This window comes from Pongo abelii, chromosome 6 (genome assembly GCF_028885655.2).
Source record: "Pongo abelii isolate AG06213 chromosome 6, NHGRI_mPonAbe1-v2.0_pri, whole genome shotgun sequence".
Taxonomy (NCBI): domain Eukaryota; kingdom Metazoa; phylum Chordata; class Mammalia; order Primates; family Hominidae; genus Pongo; species Pongo abelii.
Genome location: NC_071991.2, coordinates 14657318 through 14676806, shown reverse-complemented (window position 1 = coordinate 14676806; position 19489 = coordinate 14657318). Strand labels below are relative to the sequence as shown.

The 19489-nt window shown below is 53.8% G+C and overlaps 2 protein-coding genes across 2 annotated transcripts; one reads left to right on the top strand and one right to left on the bottom strand.

Moving 5' to 3' along the window:
- Positions 1-1919: 1919 nt before the first annotated feature.
- Positions 1920-3602, top strand: CLDN4 (claudin 4). Its single transcript, XM_002817857.6, has one exon. It carries the CDS (start codon positions 2129-2131, stop codon positions 2756-2758), a length of 630 nt encoding a protein of 209 aa, XP_002817903.1. The 5' UTR covers positions 1920-2128; the 3' UTR covers positions 2759-3602.
- A 330-nt stretch (positions 3603-3932) lies between these two features.
- Positions 3933-10993, bottom strand: METTL27 (methyltransferase like 27). The gene is given in 6 exon segments (XM_024250213.3): positions 3933-5785; positions 5787-5907; positions 8534-8623; positions 8915-9050; positions 9564-9692; positions 10520-10993. Coding segments are annotated over 6 exon segments (726 nt in total). The 5' UTR covers positions 10643-10993; the 3' UTR covers positions 3933-5658.
- Between the last annotated feature and the right edge of the window lie 8496 nt (positions 10994-19489).

The window sequence follows — 19489 nt, the reverse complement described above, 5'->3', positions numbered from 1 at the left end:
TCTAGGAGCCCCAGGCTAGCAGGGGAGATAGATGTGTATAGAATTAACCACAATACCAGGCCTCAACTTCCCGTCTGTAACACAGGTGGATCATGCTAGATTGTCCCAGCCTGTGCTTCATTAGCCGGTCAACAGATCCATCTCAAATACATCCCATGGGTACTTACTGATTGGTTCAACACAAACCATGGCACCCTTGATGACTTTCCTTCAGGAAGCTCAAGGACTATGCATCCTTCTGGGTCAGAACTGGGCACACAGCCATCAGTACTGGACAATGGCGGCGGCTCAGGGACACACCGGAGCCCTGGCCCCTGCAGAGCTCCCAGCATGGTTGAGAAGAGAGATGCAAAATGACCACATGGCAGGTGAGGAGGAGCTCCCTCGGTGCAGCTGAGATGAGCCCTAGACACTCTCAATCACCCCCACGATGACCCCTTCCCAGAGGTCCCCTCAGTCATCTGCCCTGGACCAAGCTCTTTCTGATCCTAGACCCTCCACCCTCCCTCTATCTCCCAGGGCTCGGTGACATTCCAGACAGAAATTTCTGACCCTTTTACTTTGGCCCCTCCCTCCCCAGCCTAGTCTCTGGTCAAACTGGATTCCTGGCTGTTCCCAGAACGAGCTGCCTTTCCCCACCTTGCCACCTCTGCCCTTGTTCTCTCTGCCTGAATGTCCTCCTTCACTAGTCTCGCTGCCTTGCACATCTCTCCTGAGGGCTGTCATCTCAGAACGAGCTGCATTTGTCCAGCCTGGCCCACCGTCTACTAGAGTGTCCTCCTTCAGCCTGTCCCACTGCCTTGCAAAACTTTTCTGGGGGATCTGTTCACGATGCCTTCTGTAGCATACTCCAAGAATCCAGCACCCCCTGGAGTTGTGCCACACAGCACCCCTTTGCAGTCAAGCTCCCTCAGCACCACCACCTCCACCCTGGAAGAGTTCCCCTTCCCTTTGAAATCTCAGGGGACTTTGCAACCACCCTGGCTTTATTGGAAGGCTTTGTATGTCTCCACAGGGTAAACACCCATTTACTGGGGTGATGATGTCTCCAGGATCTAGTTCATGTTTGTCGTTGGTAACTGGCCCCACCCAGTTCTGGGCAAACAGGCTGGACCCCGGCAGGAACAGAGCCCACCAGCCTAAACTTCCGTGGAGGTGGAGAGGGGGCAGGCTTCTGTCTCTTTTTGGCTGAAGGTGCATCATGTCCAAGGCCCCACTTCTAGCCAAGCAGAGAAGCTGGGTGATAAAGATGGGTGAGAGTGGGTGATGTACCCAGGAGTCCCGGCCTCCCGGCTCCTCACCCCTCTACACGTAACTTTATCCGGCCAATGCCACAGACTGCTGGTGAGGCCAGATGCACGAGTGATCATAATCACAACAGTAGTGAAACTGCCAGTGATGAAACTGATAAGGACGAGAAATGACAATAATCAAGGTGGGGTTTCTCGTGGACATTTCCAAGACTTCATTCTCAAATTCTCTCCCTGAGGGTCCCCCCACCCTGTCCTCCCACCTAAGCCTGGAATGAGGGGGCACTGGCCTGTGGGGACCCTGGTCTTCAGGCTGCCAAACCTGGCTGGGTCTGGCCGCCCCCTGGCCTTGCCCTGTGAACAACCAGCTGTCCCTGGGCTGTGATTCAGTGTCTGTCTCCCAGGTGACCTCAGCATGGGCTTTGAGGAAGGGGAGAGAGTAGTTTCTTCTGAGACTGGATAGTGACTCAGGGACCCGGGGCTGGGGCCTCAAAAGTGCCTTTGTTGGCCTGGGCTCAGGAATCCAGAGAAACTGGTCAGGAGGAGGCCTCAGTGACGAAAACCCCTCCCTCTGCCCCCGCCCCTCTGCCAGAGCCATATAACTGCTCAACCTGTCCCCGAGAGAGAGAGAGAGAGAGAGAGAGAGAGAGAGAGAGAGAGAGAGAGAGAGAGAGAGTGCCCTGGCAGCTGTCGGCCGGAAGGAACTGGTCTGCTCACACTTGCTGGCTTGCGCATCAGGACTGGCTTTATCTCCTGACTCACAGTGCAAAGGCGCTCTCTGCGAACGTTAAGTCCATCCCCAGCGCTTGGAACCCTACGGCCCCCACAGCCGGATCCCCTCAGCCTTCCAGGTCCTCAACTCCCGCGGACGCTGAACAATGGCCTCCATGGGGCTACAGGTAATGGGCATCGCGCTGGCCGTCCTGGGCTGGTTGGCCGTCATGCTGTGCTGCGCGCTGCCCATGTGGCGCGTGACGGCCTTCATCGGCAGCAACATTGTCACCTCGCAGACCATCTGGGAGGGCCTATGGATGAACTGCGTGGTGCAGAGCACCGGCCAGATGCAGTGCAAGGTGTATGACTCGCTGCTGGCGCTGCCGCAGGACCTGCAGGCGGCCCGCGCCCTCGTCATCATCAGCATCATCGTGGCCGCTCTGGGCGTGCTGCTGTCCGTGGTGGGGGGTAAGTGTACCAACTGCCTGGAGGATGAGAGCGCCAAGGCCAAGACCATGATCGTGGCGGGCGTGGTGTTCCTGTTGGCCGGCCTTATGGTGATAGTGCCCGTGTCCTGGACGGCCCACAACATCATCCAAGACTTCTACAACCCGCTGGTGGCCTCCGGGCAGAAGCGGGAGATGGGTGCCTCGCTCTACGTCGGCTGGGCCGCCTCCGGCCTGCTGCTCCTTGGCGGGGGGCTGCTTTGCTGCAACTGCCCACCCCGCACAGACAAGCCTTACTCCGCCAAGTATTCTGCCGCCCGCTCTGCTGCTGCCAGCAACTACGTGTAAGGTGCCACGGCTCCACTCTGTTCCTCTCTGCTTTGTTCTTCCCTGGACTGAGCTCAGCGCAGGCTGTGACCCCAGGAGGGCCCTGCCACGGGCCACTGGCTGCTGGGGACTGGGGACTGGGCAGAGACTGAGCCAGGCAGGAAGGCAGCAGCCTTCAGCCTCTCTGGCCCACTCGGACACCTTCCCAAGGCCGCCTCCTGCTAGCAAGAACAGAGTCCACCCTCCTCTGGATATTGGGGAGGGACGGAAGTGACGGGGTGTGGTGGTGGAGTGGGGAGCTGGCTTCTGCTGGCCAGGATGGCTCAACCCTGACTTTGGGATCTGCCTGCATCGGTGTTGGCCACTGTCCCCATTTTCATTTTCCCCACTCTGTCTGCCTGCATCTCCTCTGTTCTGGGCAGGCCTTGATGTCACCTCTGGGACTGTGCCTTGCTCACCGAAACCCGTGCCCAGGAGTATGGCTGAGGCCTTGCTCACCCACCTGCCTGGGAAGTGCAGAGTGGATGGACGGGTTTAGAGGGGAGGGGCGAAGGTGATGTAAACAGGTTTGGGCAGTGGTGGGGGAGGGGGCCGAGAGGCGGCTCAGGCTGCCCAGCTCTCAGGACTCTCTGCCTCATCCACTTCAGCCCAGGCCCCGGAGACTGATCCCCTCTGAGTCCTCTGCACCTGCCAAGGACACTAACCAGCCTGGGAGGGTGGCAGGCAGGAGGGGACAGCTTCACCCTCGGAAGTCCTGGGGTTTTTCCTCTTCCTTCTTTGTGGTTTCTGTTTTGTAATTTAAGAAGATCTATTCATCACTGTAATTATTATTATTTTCTACAATAAATGGGACCTGTGCACAGGAGGAACTTTTATTGTCTCTGATTTCAGCTGTGGAGGTGGGTGGGGCAGGGCTGGAGGCCTGGGCGGGGGGGTCACTGAGGGGCAGGACCACTGTGTTTTGGCCGGGACATAAACACTTAAAAAAAAAACGAGATCCAGGGAATTGTGAAAAATTGGAGCTCGGCCGGGTGCGGTAGTGAGCGCCTGTAATCCCAGCACTTTAAAAGGTTGAGGTGGGAGGATCGCTTGAGGCAGGAGTTTGAGACCAGCCTGGGGAACATAGTGGTGCCATCTCTACAAAAAGTTAAAAAAATTAGCTGGGCATGGTGGCTCATGCCTGTAATCCCTGTACTTGGGGAGGTTGAGGTAGGCGAATTGCTTGAGCCCAGGAGTTTGAGGCTGCGGTGAGCTTTGATCGCACCACTGCACTCCAGCCTTGGTGACGAGGCGAGAACTTATCTGTTAACGAAAAAAAAAAAAAAATCGAAACGGGCCTCCAAGTATCACCTTAAAAAAGAAATTAAATGGGCCCCCAAGGTATCACCTTGTCCATTGTGTATGGGTTGGAGGGTAAACCCATATACAGTGTATGCCCGGGACCCCGGTGAAGGGTTGGGGACCCCAGGAGGGACGTCCCCACGTGGGCTTCCAGCTCCGAGGTGTGGGCCACCTGCCACCCCCACCCCGCTGTTGTTCCAGCTTTGTCTGGGCAGCCAGGCTGGTCTGTTCCTCTTTGCTGAGTCACCCTACAGGTCCTCCTTCCCAGCCTTTGCACAGCCGGTCCCTGCTTCCAGCCTGGAATGTCCCTTTTCCCTTCTCCACCCTTCTGGATCCTGCTCGTCCTGAAAGCCCAGCTCCCAGCTTCCTCCCCGATGAAGTCTTCCCATTCTCTTGGATGGAGAAATTATTATCAGCCCTGTTCACATCCCTGAGGTGCTGAGGGTCACCAAATGCCTTTCACCTGGAGGGCAGCCTTCAAGCCACGCCCAGAGCTCGGCATTCTGATTCCTTGATGATGAGGAAACCAACTGTGGTCCAGGCCCAGACCTACAGCTTGGGATTTTGGACTCCGAATTTGGGTGGGGGAGCTGTCCAGGACAGGGCTTGGGCCTGAGCAACCACTTGGGCTTGGCCTTGGCCTTGAGTCCCTGCCCTGCCACTGTTGTGCAAAGCATGTTCCAAGCTTGCTCAGGCTTCATTTTCTTGTCAGTAAGTTAGAGGTGAGCAGACCCAGGACCCTGGAAGGAGTGATCCAGGGAGGCCCCAGGAAGGGGTCTTCTCCATCACTTCTTGCTTCTTTTTTATCTTTCTTTCTTTCTTTCTTTTTGAGACAGAGTCTTGCTCTGTTGCCCAGGCTGGAGTGCAGTGGTGTGCTCTAGGCTCACTGCAACCTCTGCCTCCCAGGTTCAAGTGATTCTCCTGTCTCGGCCTCCCAAATAGCTGGGACTATAGGCATGCACCCACAGCACCTGGCTGATTTTTCCAGTTTTTTTTTTTTTTTGAGACAGAGTCTCGCTCTGTCACCCCCCAGTGGCGCCATCTCAGCTCACTGCAACCTCCGCCTCCTGGGTTCATGCAATTCTCCTGCCTCAGCCTCGCGAGTAGCTGGGATTACAGGCATGTACTACCATGCCCAGCTAATTTTTGTAATTTTAGTAGAGACAGGGTTCTGCCATGTTGGCCAGGCTGGTCTCGAACTCCTGACCTCAAGTGATCCTCCTGCCTCGGCCTCCCAAAGTGCTAATTTTTACAATTTTTCTTTAAGATAGGGGTCTCACTATGTTGCCCAGGCTGGTCTTGAACTTGTGGTCTCAAGCGATCCTCCTGCCTTGACCTTCCAAAGTGTTGGGATTACAGGTGTGAGCCACCACACCCTGCCACGTCTCGATTCTGGAACCCACAGGAACAGATGCCACTGTTTTCTGGGAGCTCATTTAATAGACAGGGCATTTCTGAGGGGCAGGGTTGGTTCGGAGGTCCCATTTTACAGGGGAGGCAGAGGAGGCCCAGCAGATGGGCCCAGCTAAGGCCACAAGGAGTCAGGGGCCAGCTGGGGGCTTGGGGCTGGGGGCTGGATCTCACTTCCTCAACCTGGGTCGCCTTCCGCTTTCGGTACAGGTAGACAATACCGGAGATGAAGCCATCCTTGGCAGAGATGCCGGATACCACCTCCAGCTGGAAGGTAGCCAGCTCCCAGCAGCCCACAGGCCAGGCCACCAGGCGCTCCCATGCCCCAGCCTGCTCCAGCCTGTCCAGGCTGGCCTCCAGAGCCTCCTTGTATTGAAGATTGGACGAATTGGTCCTGGTGGTCAGACACACCAGCCCACCTTGGGGAGAGGGGTAGGTGAGGTGGGGGAGGGGCAGGAGCCACAGTCCAGGACCATCTCTGCTGGGGACGGTTATCCCTTCAAGGCAAGAAATTCTTCCAGCTTCCTTCCCAGGGCAGTTTTTCTGTGTCTTTTACATGGGGAATTCCTTTTTCTTTCTTTCTTTTTTTTTGAGACCCAGTCTTGCTCTGTCACTCAGGCTGGAGTGCAATGGCATGCTCTTGGCTCACTTCAACCTCCGCCTCCCGGGTTCAAGTGATTCTCCTGTCTCAGCCTCCCTTGTAGCTGGGATTACAGGCACGTGCTACCATGCCCGGCTATTTTGTATTTTTCGTAGAGACGGGGTTTTGCCATGTTGGCCAGGCTGGTCTCGAACTCTTGACCTCAGGTGATCTGCCCGCTGGGGATTACAGGCGTGAGCCACTGTGCCTGACCACCCCCCCTTATTTTTTCTTTCTTGAGATAGGATCTCACCCTATTTCCCAGGCTGGAGAGCAGCAGCACAATCATAGCTGACTGTAACCTCCAACTCATGGGCTCAAGCAATCCTCCCACCTCAGCCTCCCGAGTAGCTGGGACCATAGGTGCTTACCACCATGCCTGGCTAATTAAACATTTTTTTTTTTGTAGAGATGGGGTCTTGCTATGTTGTCCAGGCTGCTCTTGAACTCCTGGGCTCAAGGGATCCTCCTGCCTTGGCTTCCCAAAGTGCCGGGATTATGGGGGTGAGCTACTGTGCCTGGCACTTGACTTAATTCTCCTGGATTAAGGAGACGCCCTCCTCACCACTCACCACTCACCCACGCCTCTGCCGGAGGATGTGACTATGTCTGAATGGACAGGAAGAAAGCCCCCATGTGGGCTTTGGATCTTGGGCTATCCCTTCACCTCTCTGGGCCTCAGTTTCCCAGCTGACACAGAGAGGATGATTATCTAACATCACAGCAAGGCTGGTATGTGTGTTTGAAGTGCCCTACAGTAAGTGCTGGCTGAATGGCCTTGTCACCTCAGGTCCAGGCACCTATAGTGTGCGTGCCCAGGGTGGCCTCAGGTGCACTGAGAAGGAGAGATGGGGAAGCCCCAGTGACTGGTCTGGGAAGGTTTCCTGGAGGAGGGGGTAAGGAGAAGCAGGGCGTTGCTGATAGAAAGGAGCGCGGTGAGAGGAGAGGCTCTGGAGCAGGGGAGACTGTCACCCATGGGCAGCCTGATGGGGCTGAAGGGCTTAGCAAGCACAAGTTGGGCTAGGAAGTCCGATCCTGGCTGCTTCACCCAGTAGAAAGTTCCTGTCTTCTTGGGCCCAACTTCGACCTTTCCAGCTGACCCCATCCATGTCCCTGCATTTGTCAGCCTTCAGGGCTCCCCGGATGCCTGCCCAGACCTGCCCAGGCTTAGCCACAGCCTCTGCTGGGACTGGCAAGGGGTGCAGAGAGGGGAGGGAGAGGAAGCATTTTTACCTCTATGATTCCCTGTCCTGCAGCTAGCCAGCGCCTCCTCGTTCTCATGCTCAGCCCCTCTCCTATCTGCCTTAGGGTGCTCCCCATGTGGACTCCTCACCTGGTCTCGGAAATGCCTCTCTTGTCTACATTCTTGGAGCAGGACTGGGCACAGTGGCTCATGCCTGTAATCCCAGCACTTTGGGAGGCCAAGGCAGTCGGATCACTTGAGGTCAGGAGTTCGAGACCAGCCTGGCCAACATGATGAAACCCCGTCTTTATTAAAAATACAAAAATTAGCTGGGCGCAGTGGTGGGCTCCTGTAATCCCAGCTACTTGGGAGCCTGAGGCAGGAGAATCTCTTGAACCTGGGAGGCGAAGTTTACAGTGAGCTGAGATCATGCCACTGTACTCCAACCTTGGCAACAGAGTGAGACTCTGTCTCAAATTAAATAAATAAATAAATAAATCCTGGGAGCAATGAGCGCTCACGCCTCTCATGGGGCCACCTCTGACCAGGCCCTGTGCTCTCTGGCCCCTTCCTGGGCCCCAGTGGGTTGGAGATCAAGGCCCAGAGGGCAGGGTCTGAGCCCTCTGCCCAGAGCAGAGCAAAGCGCTGAGCAAGAACACAGCAGGAGATGGGAAACACCTGCCCGGGCAGCGTGATGTGCAGTTTACAAACGGTGCTCACAGCTCTCATCTCCCCTGAGCAGTCCCATTTCCCAGATGAGAAGACTGAGACCAGGAAAGAGAAAGAGACGCCCCGAAGGCAGTCTATGAATGAGTGAGGAAGCAGGGAGAGGAAGGAACAGAACTGAGCCCTCACTGTGGGCCAGGACCAAAGCAAAAGCCTTAGAGACAGGGTTTCACCTGATTCTCACTGCAGTCCTACGGGGACTGGATTGTAGCATTTATACCACCTGGCTCCCAGGCTGGGAAATGGAGCCTGCAGAGGAGGGTGGAGTTGCTCCTGGTTGTCCATGGATAAGAGCCAAGCTGGCCACCTGTCTGCCCCACCTGTTTGCCTGGGTCTGCTGTTGGTGGCTGGGATGTTAGGCTAGGCTGTGTGTGACGCTGGGCAGGATGCTGCCCCTTGCTTAGCCTGAGGGGCTCTGGGGCTTTTGTCTGCACTGTGCACAGGGGAAGGTATATGGTGATGGGGGTTGGGGGTGGTTGGCTGGGCTGCTCCTCACCTGGCTTGGTGACACGTAGCTCAGGTATCGCATTGCAGGGCACGTGGCCGTCACTGAGGGCACCGACTATCAGCACCGCATTGAAGGTCCCTATGTGTGTGGGGAGGGGTAGAGACACGGTGTGATGCTTGGAAGGTACCTTGTCTATGGTGTGGCCTCAGACCACCCTAGGGGTGGGACGAGGCTACTACCCGCATCTGCAGGACCCAGGTCCCCTGGAGGATAAGGTAAGTATGGCCCAGTTCTGGGCTGCAGTCAGATCGTGGGGTGCAGGGTTGAGTGAGGGACTGGGGGCTTAGTGTGGGAGGGGGATGGAGGATCAGCAAAGGAAAGAGCTTCATGAGGGTGGGCCTCGGGGTGTGGAGGTGGGAGAGAAAGTACTTTCCGGGCTGGGCAGAGGCTCCTGGCCCAGGGTGAAGAGGCTGAGGTGCTGATAGAGGCCGTGGGCCCGGGCGTGTTCCAGCATCCCTGGGATCCCATCCACCCCATGCAGCTGGAGGAAGCCTGGAGCCCGCAGCTGGGGTAGGGGTGGGAGACTCAGTCATGGTTCACACCTGCCACCTCCCGGCTGGGTCCCTGCACCTTGGGAGGGCAGTGGACTCTGCACTGAATGTGGCCCACGCGTTTGCTTTTTTAAAATTTTTGAGACAAGGTCTCTCTCTGTCGCCCAAACTGGAGTGCAGTGGCGTGATCATAGCTCACTGCAGCCTTGAACTTCTGGGCTCAAGTGATCCTCCCACCTCAGCCTCCCGTGTAGCTGGGACTACAGGCGTGCACCACCTGTAGTTTGTAGAGACAGGGGTCTTGCTATGTTGCCCAGGCTGACCTCAAACTCCTGGCCTCAAGCTGTCCTCCTGCCTTAGCCTCCCAAAGTGCTGGGATTACAGGTGTGGGCCACATCATGCCTGGTCCCGTCTCAAGCATTTGGAACAGTGAGTCTGAGGTGCGGGGCAGGGTTCTGGGGCCAGGGGCAGTAGGAGATTTGAAGTGCGGGGCTAAGGAGTAAGCAGGGGATCTGGAAAAGCCTCACCTCGGCAGCCACTAGGCCTGTGCCACAGGCCACGTCCAGGATCAGGGCACTGTGGAGCGGGCCTGGAAGGGCTTGTGTGAGGCAGTCCACTGTGAGGTGGGGGGCACGGTACTGCAGGGTGGCCACATCCTGGGGAAAGAGTGCCAGGCCTACAACACTGGTGCCCCAGTGTTTGGGGGATCTCCCTTATGGGGTGGTCTCAGAGTCTGCCAGGCTAAGCTGCGTGTGTTGGGGATCAAGCCTGGCTGGGGCTACCGTGAGGGGACGCCCAGGCATGAGGTGCTTCCCATTGCTAAAGGGCCAGGACTGGAGAGTTAGCCCCCAGCCCACTGTACGGTAGACTTAGCCCTCCAGGGACCCTCTCTCCTGGCCAAGGCAGCTGTCTCTGCTGAGTCCACAGGACTTCTCTCTCTCTCGCTCTTTTTTTTTTTTTTTTTGAGACAGAGTCTCCCTCTGTCGCTTGGGCTGGAGTGCAGTGATGAGATCTTGGCTCACTGCAACCTCTGCGTCCCAGATTCAAGCAATTCTCCTGCATCAGCCTCCCAAGTAGCTGGGATTACCAGGCGCCTGCCACCACGTGGGCCTGGCTAATTTTTGTATTTTTAGTAGAGACAGGGTTTCACCATGCTGGCCAGGCTGGTCTCGAACTCCTGACCTCAGTTGATCCGCCCGCCTCGGCCTCCCAAAGGGCTTGGGATTGCAGGCGTGAGCCACTGGCCCCACAGTGACTTCTCAATAGCACCTCTTCCAGGCAGCCCCCCGGGGAGGTCATGACCCCTGATGGGGCTGCCAATCCAGAGCTGTGAGGCGGGTTCTGGAAGGGGCAGGACTGTAGGGTTCTTAGCCAGGCCTCACTTCATTCTCACAGCCGCCCCCAGGTGCAAGGCTGATTTCCCACTTTACAGGTAGAAAAATGGAGGCTGGTCTAGTGGAGGCAAGGCCCCAGATGAGTTTACCTGGTCGTAGTCCGGAGCCCAGCGGTAACAAAAATGGAGCTTTTGGGCCAGGTCGGGGATGCCATGTGCGGCCCTGACCCGCGCCCGCACCTCGGGTAGGCTCCCACCCTCCTCCTGGGCCATGCTCCTGTGGGGACACGGTTGCCCTGTCTCGAGGTCCACCTCAATCGCCCATCTCCTCCTTTCCCCCTTCCCTCCTCCCCCTGCAGAGGAGGCTGCCAGGCCACCAGCGCGACCCCTATCCCGGCCCCTATCCCAGATGGGGACACTGAGCGCAGAGAGGGCGGGCTTGGATATTTACACTCTGGGGCTGCAGGGCTGGGGGAAGGGCAAGGTGGGAGAAGGGGGTGCCCCGCGGCTGGAGGAAGGACCTGTCTTCCTCTTTCCCGCCCTCCGACTGGGAGAGGGTCGGAGGTGGGCGACATCCGGAGCGAAAGGGTCTCGAGGGAGGCCAGAGTCAGAACTCACCGCCAATCGAGCGCGCCTGGGGCGTGTGGGCAACGGGACTCGGGGCGGGGCCTGTGTTGCGACCCTGGCCACACCCTCACCGCCTGCCCGCAATGATTGGCTTTCCGTTAAGAGAAAATAGCCAATCAAAGGAAGGCGTTGGCAGTCCGCCCCCTACCGCCAGCCAATGAGCTCAAGGCTTGTGGCCCTCCTCCAGCCCGGGTAGAGCAGGGACTGCTGAGACGTTTTCCTGATATGCGGGTTTAGGGGCTGCTCGGTGGTCTGGCCCCGGCCTCCCCCTCCACCGTCAGGTAGCAGCACCTCCACCATCCCCCTCCAACTGCCCTCCTGCCTCCTGAAGTCCTTTATGCTTCCTAAAAGCATGAGGTTTGTAGGCACTGGGGAGTCTCTGAATTCTTATGGGCAGGAGAGGGACCTAGGATTAGCTTTCATTTTTACTTTGTATTTGTATTTACTTATTTTGTTTTATTTTTGTTTTGTTTTATGAGACAGGGTCTCACTCTGTCGCCCAGGCTGGAGTGCAGTGGCTTGGCCATAGCTCACTGCAGCCTTGAACTCAAGCTCAAGCCATCCTCCTGCCTCAGCCTTCTGAGTAGCTGAGTAGCTGGGACTACAGGTGCATGCCACCTTGCCCGGCTTTTAAAAATTTTATTTATTTATTTATTTATTTATTTTTATTTTCGTAGTTTTTGTAGAGACAAAAAACGTTGTCCAGGCTGGTCTTAAACTCCTAGTCTCAAGCGATTCTCCCACTTCTGCCTCCTGGCAAATTTTATTTTAATAATTTTATTTTAAAAAACTGTACTGGAAAATTTTATTTTAATAAGTTAAATAGCCACTGTGGCTAGTGGCTACTGTATTGGACAGCAGAGAGAGTCTTGCGGCTGGAAGTGTGACCTGAAGATATGCAGCGTCAGCCTCCGTAACATCTTGGTTTCCTCTAGGAGATGCCCTAGGGAAGCTTGTTAGAAATGCAAAAATTAGGTGCGGTGGCTCACACCTGTAATCCCAGCACTTTGGGAGGCTGAGGTGGGCGGGTCACTTGAGGTCAGGAGTTTGAGACCAGCCTGGCTAACATGACAAAACCCCATCTCTACTAAAAATACAAAAATTAGCCGGGCGTGGTGGCGGGCATCTGTAATTCCAGCTACTCAGGAGGCTGAGGCAGGAGAATAGCTTGAACTTGGGAGGCACAGATTGCAGTGAGCAGAGATTGCGCCACTGCACTCCAGCCTGAGTGACAGAGCAAGACTCCATCTCAAAAAAAAAAAAAAAAAAGTAAAAATTCTCAGCTGACCTGGAACCTTCTGAATCAGAATTAGATTGCTGGGACTGGGGCCCAGAGTTTCTGTGTTTCTACAAACTCTGCAGGCAATTTCTAGGCAGCTGAAGGTTCAGAAGCTCTGGTCTAGAGGACCTGTGTTGGAATCAAGGGTTTGGGCAGGCAGAATTTGGCAGGCTGTCACAGCTGTCCAGGCAGGAGGTGATGGCTGCATGACCTTGGGTAGAGGTCATGACTGGGGAGAGGAGTGGATGATCTTCAGACAGGTTTAGGGGGTAGAAGTGTCGAAGTGTCAGAGATGTTTGAATCAGAACAACTCCATCTTGAATAGCGGCTGCGTAAAATAAGACTGAGGCCTACTGGACTGCATTCCCAGATGGTGAAGGCATTCTTTTTTTATGAGACGGGGTCTCGCCCTGTCACCCAGACTGGAGTGCAGTGGCTCGATCTCAGCTCATGCAACCTCCACTTCCTGCCTCAGCCTGCTGAGTAGCTGAGATTACAGGGGAGAGGTTTATCAGAAACTCAAAGAATGCGACCATTTGTCTTTCGCCTGCCTGTGACCTGGAGCCCCCTCCCTGCTTCAAATTGTCGCCACCTTTCTAGACGAAACCAATGTACTTCTTACATATATTGATTGATGTCTCATGTCTCCCTAAAATGTATAAAACCAAGCTGTGCCCTGACCACCTTGGGCACATGACGTCAGGACCTCCTGAGGCTGTGTCACAGGCGTGCATCCTCAATCTTGGCAAAATAAACTCTCTAAATTAACTGAGACCTGTCTCAGATTTTCTGGGTTTACAGGGGTGATGAGCAGAAGGAACCCTGTAGCGTTGGAGAAGAGTGGGAGATATTAGAGTAAACTCATGGGTTTCAACATAAATAGATGGAAAGATATATAAATAGACATACATGTATGTGTGTGTATTGGTGAATTTCCTAGCTTTGTCTGCCAAGATGACCTAAACACAATTAACGCTTCAGTAGTAATCACCACACCGAGCATCCAGATCTGGTTCTAAAAATGCATTCTTGCCAGGTGCAGTGGCTCATGCGTGTAATTCTAGCACTTTGGGAGGCTGAGGCGGGTGGATCACTTGAGGTCAGGGGTTCAAGACCAGCCTGGCCAACATGGTAAAACCCCGTCTCTACTAAAAATACAAAAATGAGCTGGGAGTGGTAGCACACACACCTGTAATCCAGCTACTCGGGAGGGTGAGGCAGGAGAATCGCTTGAACCCCGGAGGCAGAGGTTGCGGTGAGCAGAGACGGCACCACGGCACTTCAACCTGGGCAACACAGCGAGACCCCATCTCTTTAAAAAAAAAAAAAAAAATTATCAACTAAAAGGAACCAGAGCTCCGGATAGAGAAACAGCTGATGAAATGACTGAAGCGCTTGGGGCAGGAAAATTATGAGATTACCTAGGTGCCGAGGCAAGAGACTGAAGGCACAAACTGTTTCAGTATAATAAAGAAAATAGAATAAGAATAGTCATAATACAAATTAGATATAGAGATGATCATGGACAATTATCAATCATTATTATAAACTTTATTAATCATTAGCTTTTAATTACTAATATAACCTAGGAATAACCGGCGGGTATAGGGTCAGGTGCTAAAGGGACATTGTGAGAAGTGACCTAGGAGGCAAGAGGTAGCCTTCTGTCACGCCCGCATAAGGGCCGCTTGAGGGCTTCTTGGTCAAGCGGTAACGCCAGTGTCTGGGAAGGCGCCCGTTACTTAGCAGACCACGAAAGGGAGTCTCCTTTCCTTGGAGGAGTCAGGGAACACTCTGCTCCACCAGCTTCTTGTGGAAGGCTGGATATTATCCAGGCCTCCCCACAGTCATCCGGAGGCCTAAACCCCTCCCTGTGGGGCTGTGCTTCAATGGTCACGCTCCCTGTTCACTTTCATGTTCGTCCCGTGCTCCTGGTTCCTCTTTGAAGTTCGTAGTAGACAGCGATAGAAGAAATAGTGAAAGTCTTAAAGTATTTGATCTTTCTTATGAGTGCATAGAAGAAAATGCTGACGTATGCTGCCTTCTCTCTCTCTCTCTCTCTCTCTCTCTCTCTCTCTCTCTCTCTCTCGGCTACCTGAGAAGGGCCCCCTGTCCTATGATCACGTGACTTGCTTCACCTTGTCAATCACTTAGAAGATTCACCCTCCTTACCCTGCTCCCTTGTCTTGTATGCGATAAGTATCAGCGCTTCCAGCCGGTTCGGGGCCACTACCGGTCTCTGCCTCTTGATGGTAGTGGTCCCCCGGGCCCAGCTGTTTTCTCTTTATCTCTTTGTCTTGTGTCTTTATTTATTACAATCTCTCGTCTCCGCACACGGGGAGAACACCCGCTAAGCTCCGTAGGGCTGGACCCTACACACTATGGGCAGTGGATATCAAGCTTCCCCACCCACCAAGTCTGGCTGCTGCCAAAGTGACAGAGGGAGCTTGGGGGCTTGGGGAAGAGAAAACAGTTTGGGGTGGGAGATGTATTAAACGGATCCGTTGGCTGGGTGCAGTGGCTCACACCTGTAATCTCAGCACTTTGGGAGGCCAAGGCTGGAGGATCGCTTGAGCCCAGGAGTTTGAGACCAGCCTGGGCAACATAGGAAGACCCTATCTCTACAAAAAACTTCAAAAATTACCTGGGTGTGGTGGTACGTGCCTGTGGTCCCAACTACTCAGGAGGCTGAGGTGGATCGCTTGAACCCAGGAGGTTGAGGCTGCAGTGAGCTAGGATTGTGCCACTGCACTCTAGCCTGAGCAACAGAGCAGACACTGTCTCAAAAACAAAAAAACACGACAAAAACCAACCCCAAGTGGTTTAAATATTAGGGGTTTGGTATTTTTCTTACAGCAAGAAGGTCAGTGGTCAGCAGCACAGGGGCCAGCCCAGGGGCCCACTGATCTCACAAGGACCCTGGTGCCAACCTCCCACTTGCCACATTGTGTGTTTGCACTGTTGGCTCCTTCTGGTCACAAATGGTGGCAGCAACTTGAACATTCCTTGCATCCTTACATTCAAAGCCCAAGGCAGGCCAGGTGTGGTGGCTCATGCCTGTAATCCCAGCACTTTGGGAGGCCGAAGTGGGTGGATCGCTTGAAGTCAGGAGTTCGAGACCAGCCTGGCCAACATGGCAAAAACCTTTCTCTATTAAAAATACAAAAATTAGCTGGGCATGGTGGCGGGCACCTGTAGTCCCAGCTACTCGGGAGACTGAGGCAGGAGAATCGCTTGAACCTGGGAGGAGGAGGTTGCAGTGAGCCAGGATCGTGCCATTGCACTCCAGCCTAGCGACAGAGCGAGTCCATCTCAAAGAAAACAAACAAACAAACAAAACAGAGCCCAAGGTAGGCTAGCAATGGCAGGAGCTTTTCCTTATTTCTCCTTCCCTCCCTCCCTTCCTCCCTCCCTCTCTCCCTTTTTTCCTTTATATTTTTAATTTTAATTTTATTTTTTTGAGAGGGGTCTTGCTCTGTTTCCAGGCTGGAGTGCAGTGGCACAATCCTAGCTCACTGCAGCCTCTACCTCCTGGGCTCAAGCAATCCTTCTGCCTCAGCCTCCTGGGTAGCTGGGACTACAGGTGCTTGCCACCAAGCCTGGTTAATTTAAAAAAAAAATTGTAGAGATGGGGTCTTGCTATGTTGCCTAGGCTGGTCTCCAATTCCTAGGCTCAAGCCATCCTCCCTCCTTGGCATTCAAAATGCTGGAATTACAGGTGTGAGGAACCCACCTGGCCTTTCTGTCTTTCTTTCTATGGAAGGAGGATATTTCCAGAAGCCATAGAAGCTGGGAAAGTGTGATCTGGCACTTTGAGGCTCAGGTGTGGGGTGTGAGCTTTCCATCCAGGAAGGAGGGAGGCGAGAATGGCTTGTGGTACTGTTCCCAGACCAAACTGAGGGTTGGGCTGCTACATCTTGTGGCCCAATAACGAGATGCACATAAGCTGGGGAGGAAGAGAGAGTTTTTATTTCTGTAACCGGTTACAGGGAGAAGGCGTGGAAATTATCACCCTACGAACTCAAAATTACAAAGTTTTCCAGAGCTTATATACCTTCTAAGCTATATGTCTATGTGTAAGTGTGCATTCATCTGAAGACAGAAGTGATTAACTTCCTTTAATCCATAACTAAGGTCTGAGTCCCGAAGCTCTTCCTCTGGAGCCTCAGTAAATTTACTTATCTAAATGGGTCCAGGTGCTGGGGTGATTACTGTTATCTCCTGCTAAATCATGGAGGTTTGAGGAGTTCCTTCAGACCGCCAGTAAATTTGTTTGCGGAGGCCTGGGGAGTTTCTTCAGACCCACAATAAAACTTGCTTAATTCTAAATGGTCCTGTTAAGAATTCCTTCATTATTTTGTCATGCTTTAAGGCCCAGGAAAGGCCTGGGCAAAACTCTTGGTGGGCTTTTGTTACATCCCAGCCTTTGTATAAGGGCACTGGCTTTTAATATTTAAATTAACCACTCAGTCAGTACTGAAACAGTTGTTGGGGAGACCTGGCCTGCCACAGTGCGGGCTCCTGTGCTGCTCCTGGGGTGTGAGGGCGTGTGTTCCTTCATGTGCACCTGTGTGATAATCAGGGAATGTTGCAGGTGTCCATTTTGATGTGTGCAGGACCCAGGCCGTGGAGAGCTTGGTCCCCAGGCTATGGACTCCCTTCCTTCCTTCCTTCCTTCTTTCCTTCCTTCCTTCCTCCCTCCCTTCCTCCCTTCCTCCCTTCCTCCCTCCCTTTCTCCTTTCTTCCTTCTTTCCTTCCTTCCTTCCTGCCTTCCTTCCTCCCTCCCTCCCTTCCTCCCTTTATCCCTTCTTTCCTTCCTTTCTCCTTCCTTCCTTCCTTCTTTCCTCCCTTTCTCCCTTCCTTCCTTCCTTCCTCCATTCCTCCCTCCCTTTCTCCTTCCTTCCTTCTCTCTCTCTCTTTCTTTCTTTTCCTTCTTCTTTCCTTCCTTCCTTCCTTCCTTTCTTGATGGAGTCTCACTCTTGCCCAGGCTGGAGTATAGTGGTGCAATCTTGGCTCACTGCAACCTCTGCTTTCCGGGTTCAAGAGATTCTCCTGTCTCAGCCTCCCAAGTAGCTGGGACTACAGGCATGCGCCACCATGCCCAGCTAATTTTTTTTGTATTTTTAGTAGAGATGGGGTTTTGCCATGTTGGCCAGGCTGGTCTCAAACTCCTGACCTCAGGTGATCTGCCCACCTTGGCCTCCCAAAGTGCTGGGATTACAGGCGTGAGCCACCGCGCTAGGCCTATGGATGTGCTTTCTAATCCTGAATGTGTAATGGGGAGTTGTGGCTTCAGATTTGCATTTTACCAAGATGGCTCCAGAAGTCGGCAGGGAGAGCGAGCTGGGTGAACCACAAGTTCCAAGGCTGTTGCAATTACTTGGCAAGAGCTGGAGTGTCAAGAGTCAGGGGCTGCTGAGGAGGGGGTGACCTTGGTGCTGATGGGGTGTGGGGCTGTTGAGGACCAGATGGCAACTTCCCTTCCTTGGAGTTTTCTTCCTACCTCATCTTCTTCACCACCTCCTCCTTGCTCTTCTCCTACCTCTAAGCTTAGGAGAGGCCCCCGGCTCTGTCCTGGGTCTTCTTCCTACTCTGTGTACACCCACTTCCTAGGTGATCTCATCTAGTCCCGTGGTTTTAAATACTGTTTATTTGTGGATGACTCCCAAATTGATGACTCCTAGTCTTGGCTCTCCCCCGAACTCTGGACTTGTTCACCTAGCCATGAAACTGACATCTCCTTGGAGGCCACAGGTCTGGCAATGAGCCCAGACCCGAGAGTGATTCTTTCCACTCCCAAATCTGCTCCTTCTCAGGGCCCATCTCTGCAAATACCCCTGAACCACCTTGCACTCAGGGGCTCAGCTCAAGCTGTTTTTCTCCCCTCCCACACCTTGTTCGTCAGCAAATCCTGTGGACTCAAACTACACCAGCCGGGTACGGTGGCTCACGCCTGTAATCCCAGTACTTTGGGAGGCCAAGGTGGGTGGATCACTTGAGATCAGGAGTTCGAGACCAGCCTGGCCAACATGGCAAAACCCTGTCTCTACTAAAAGTACAAAAATTATCCGGGCATGGTGGTGCGTGCCTGTAATCCCGGCTACTTGGGAGGCCGAGGCAGGAGAATCACTTGAACCAGGGAGGCAGAGGTTGCAGTGAGCCAAGATCGCGCCATTGCACTTCAGCCTGGGCGACAGAGCAAGACTCCGTCTGAAAAAACTAAAAGAAAAAAAAGAAGAAGAAAATCTCAAACACACACAAAAGAAGAGACTAGTGTAATAACTCCCCATGTATTTCTTCATGAGCGTTTCAATAGTTAACAAACTGAGCCCAAGCAGAGTGGCGTTTTCACAGTATCCATCTGACGAGTTAACGCCCCTGCTTAAAACCTAAAATCCAACTTCTTTCCTCTCCTTATCTGTAGCGTCTCTTTTCCTCGCTCTGCCACTCCGGCCTCTGCGTTCCTGGACTGTGCCAAGGCTATCACAGGGCCTTTGCACTATTTTCCAGCCAGGAAAATCCTCTCACCTCAGCCTCCCAAGCAGTTGGGACTACAGGCGTGCACCACCACACCCAGCTAATTTTTTTTTGTATTTTTTGTAGAAGTGGGGTTTTGCCATGTTGCCCCACTCTTCCTTCAACTCTGCTTCGGTGGCTTTTTTTTTTGAGATGGAGTCTTGCTCTGTTGCCCAGGCTGGAATGAAGTGGCGTGATCTCGGCTCACTACAACCTCCACCTCCTGGGTTCAAGTGATTCTCCTGCCTCAGCCTCCCGAGCAGCTGGGACTACAGGCGTGCACCACCACGCCCAGCTAATTTTTTAGTGGAGACGGGGTTTCACCAAGTTACCCAGCTGGTCTCAAACTCCCGACTTCAAGTGGTCTGCCCGCCTTGGCCTCCCAAAGTGCTGGGATGACCAGCGTGAGCCCCCACGCCCGGCCATTTATGAGCTCTTTCTGTGTTGATGCTTGCGGACTGGGTTCGTTTTCACCACCGCTTAGTCATCCCTCAAGCCTCAAGCTGACACACCCAGCTGATACATCTCCCCTTTCCTGGGGACAGGAAATAACGTTGCCACGCACGTGTCTCTTTGTTCACAAGTGGATGTTTCTGGAAGGAATGCTTTAACCCACTGGAGGGTGGTGAAAACAATTCAGCTGGTTGTGAAATAGAGTGAGTAGAAATTAGAAGAGCACACTGCATGTGGTAGGAGTA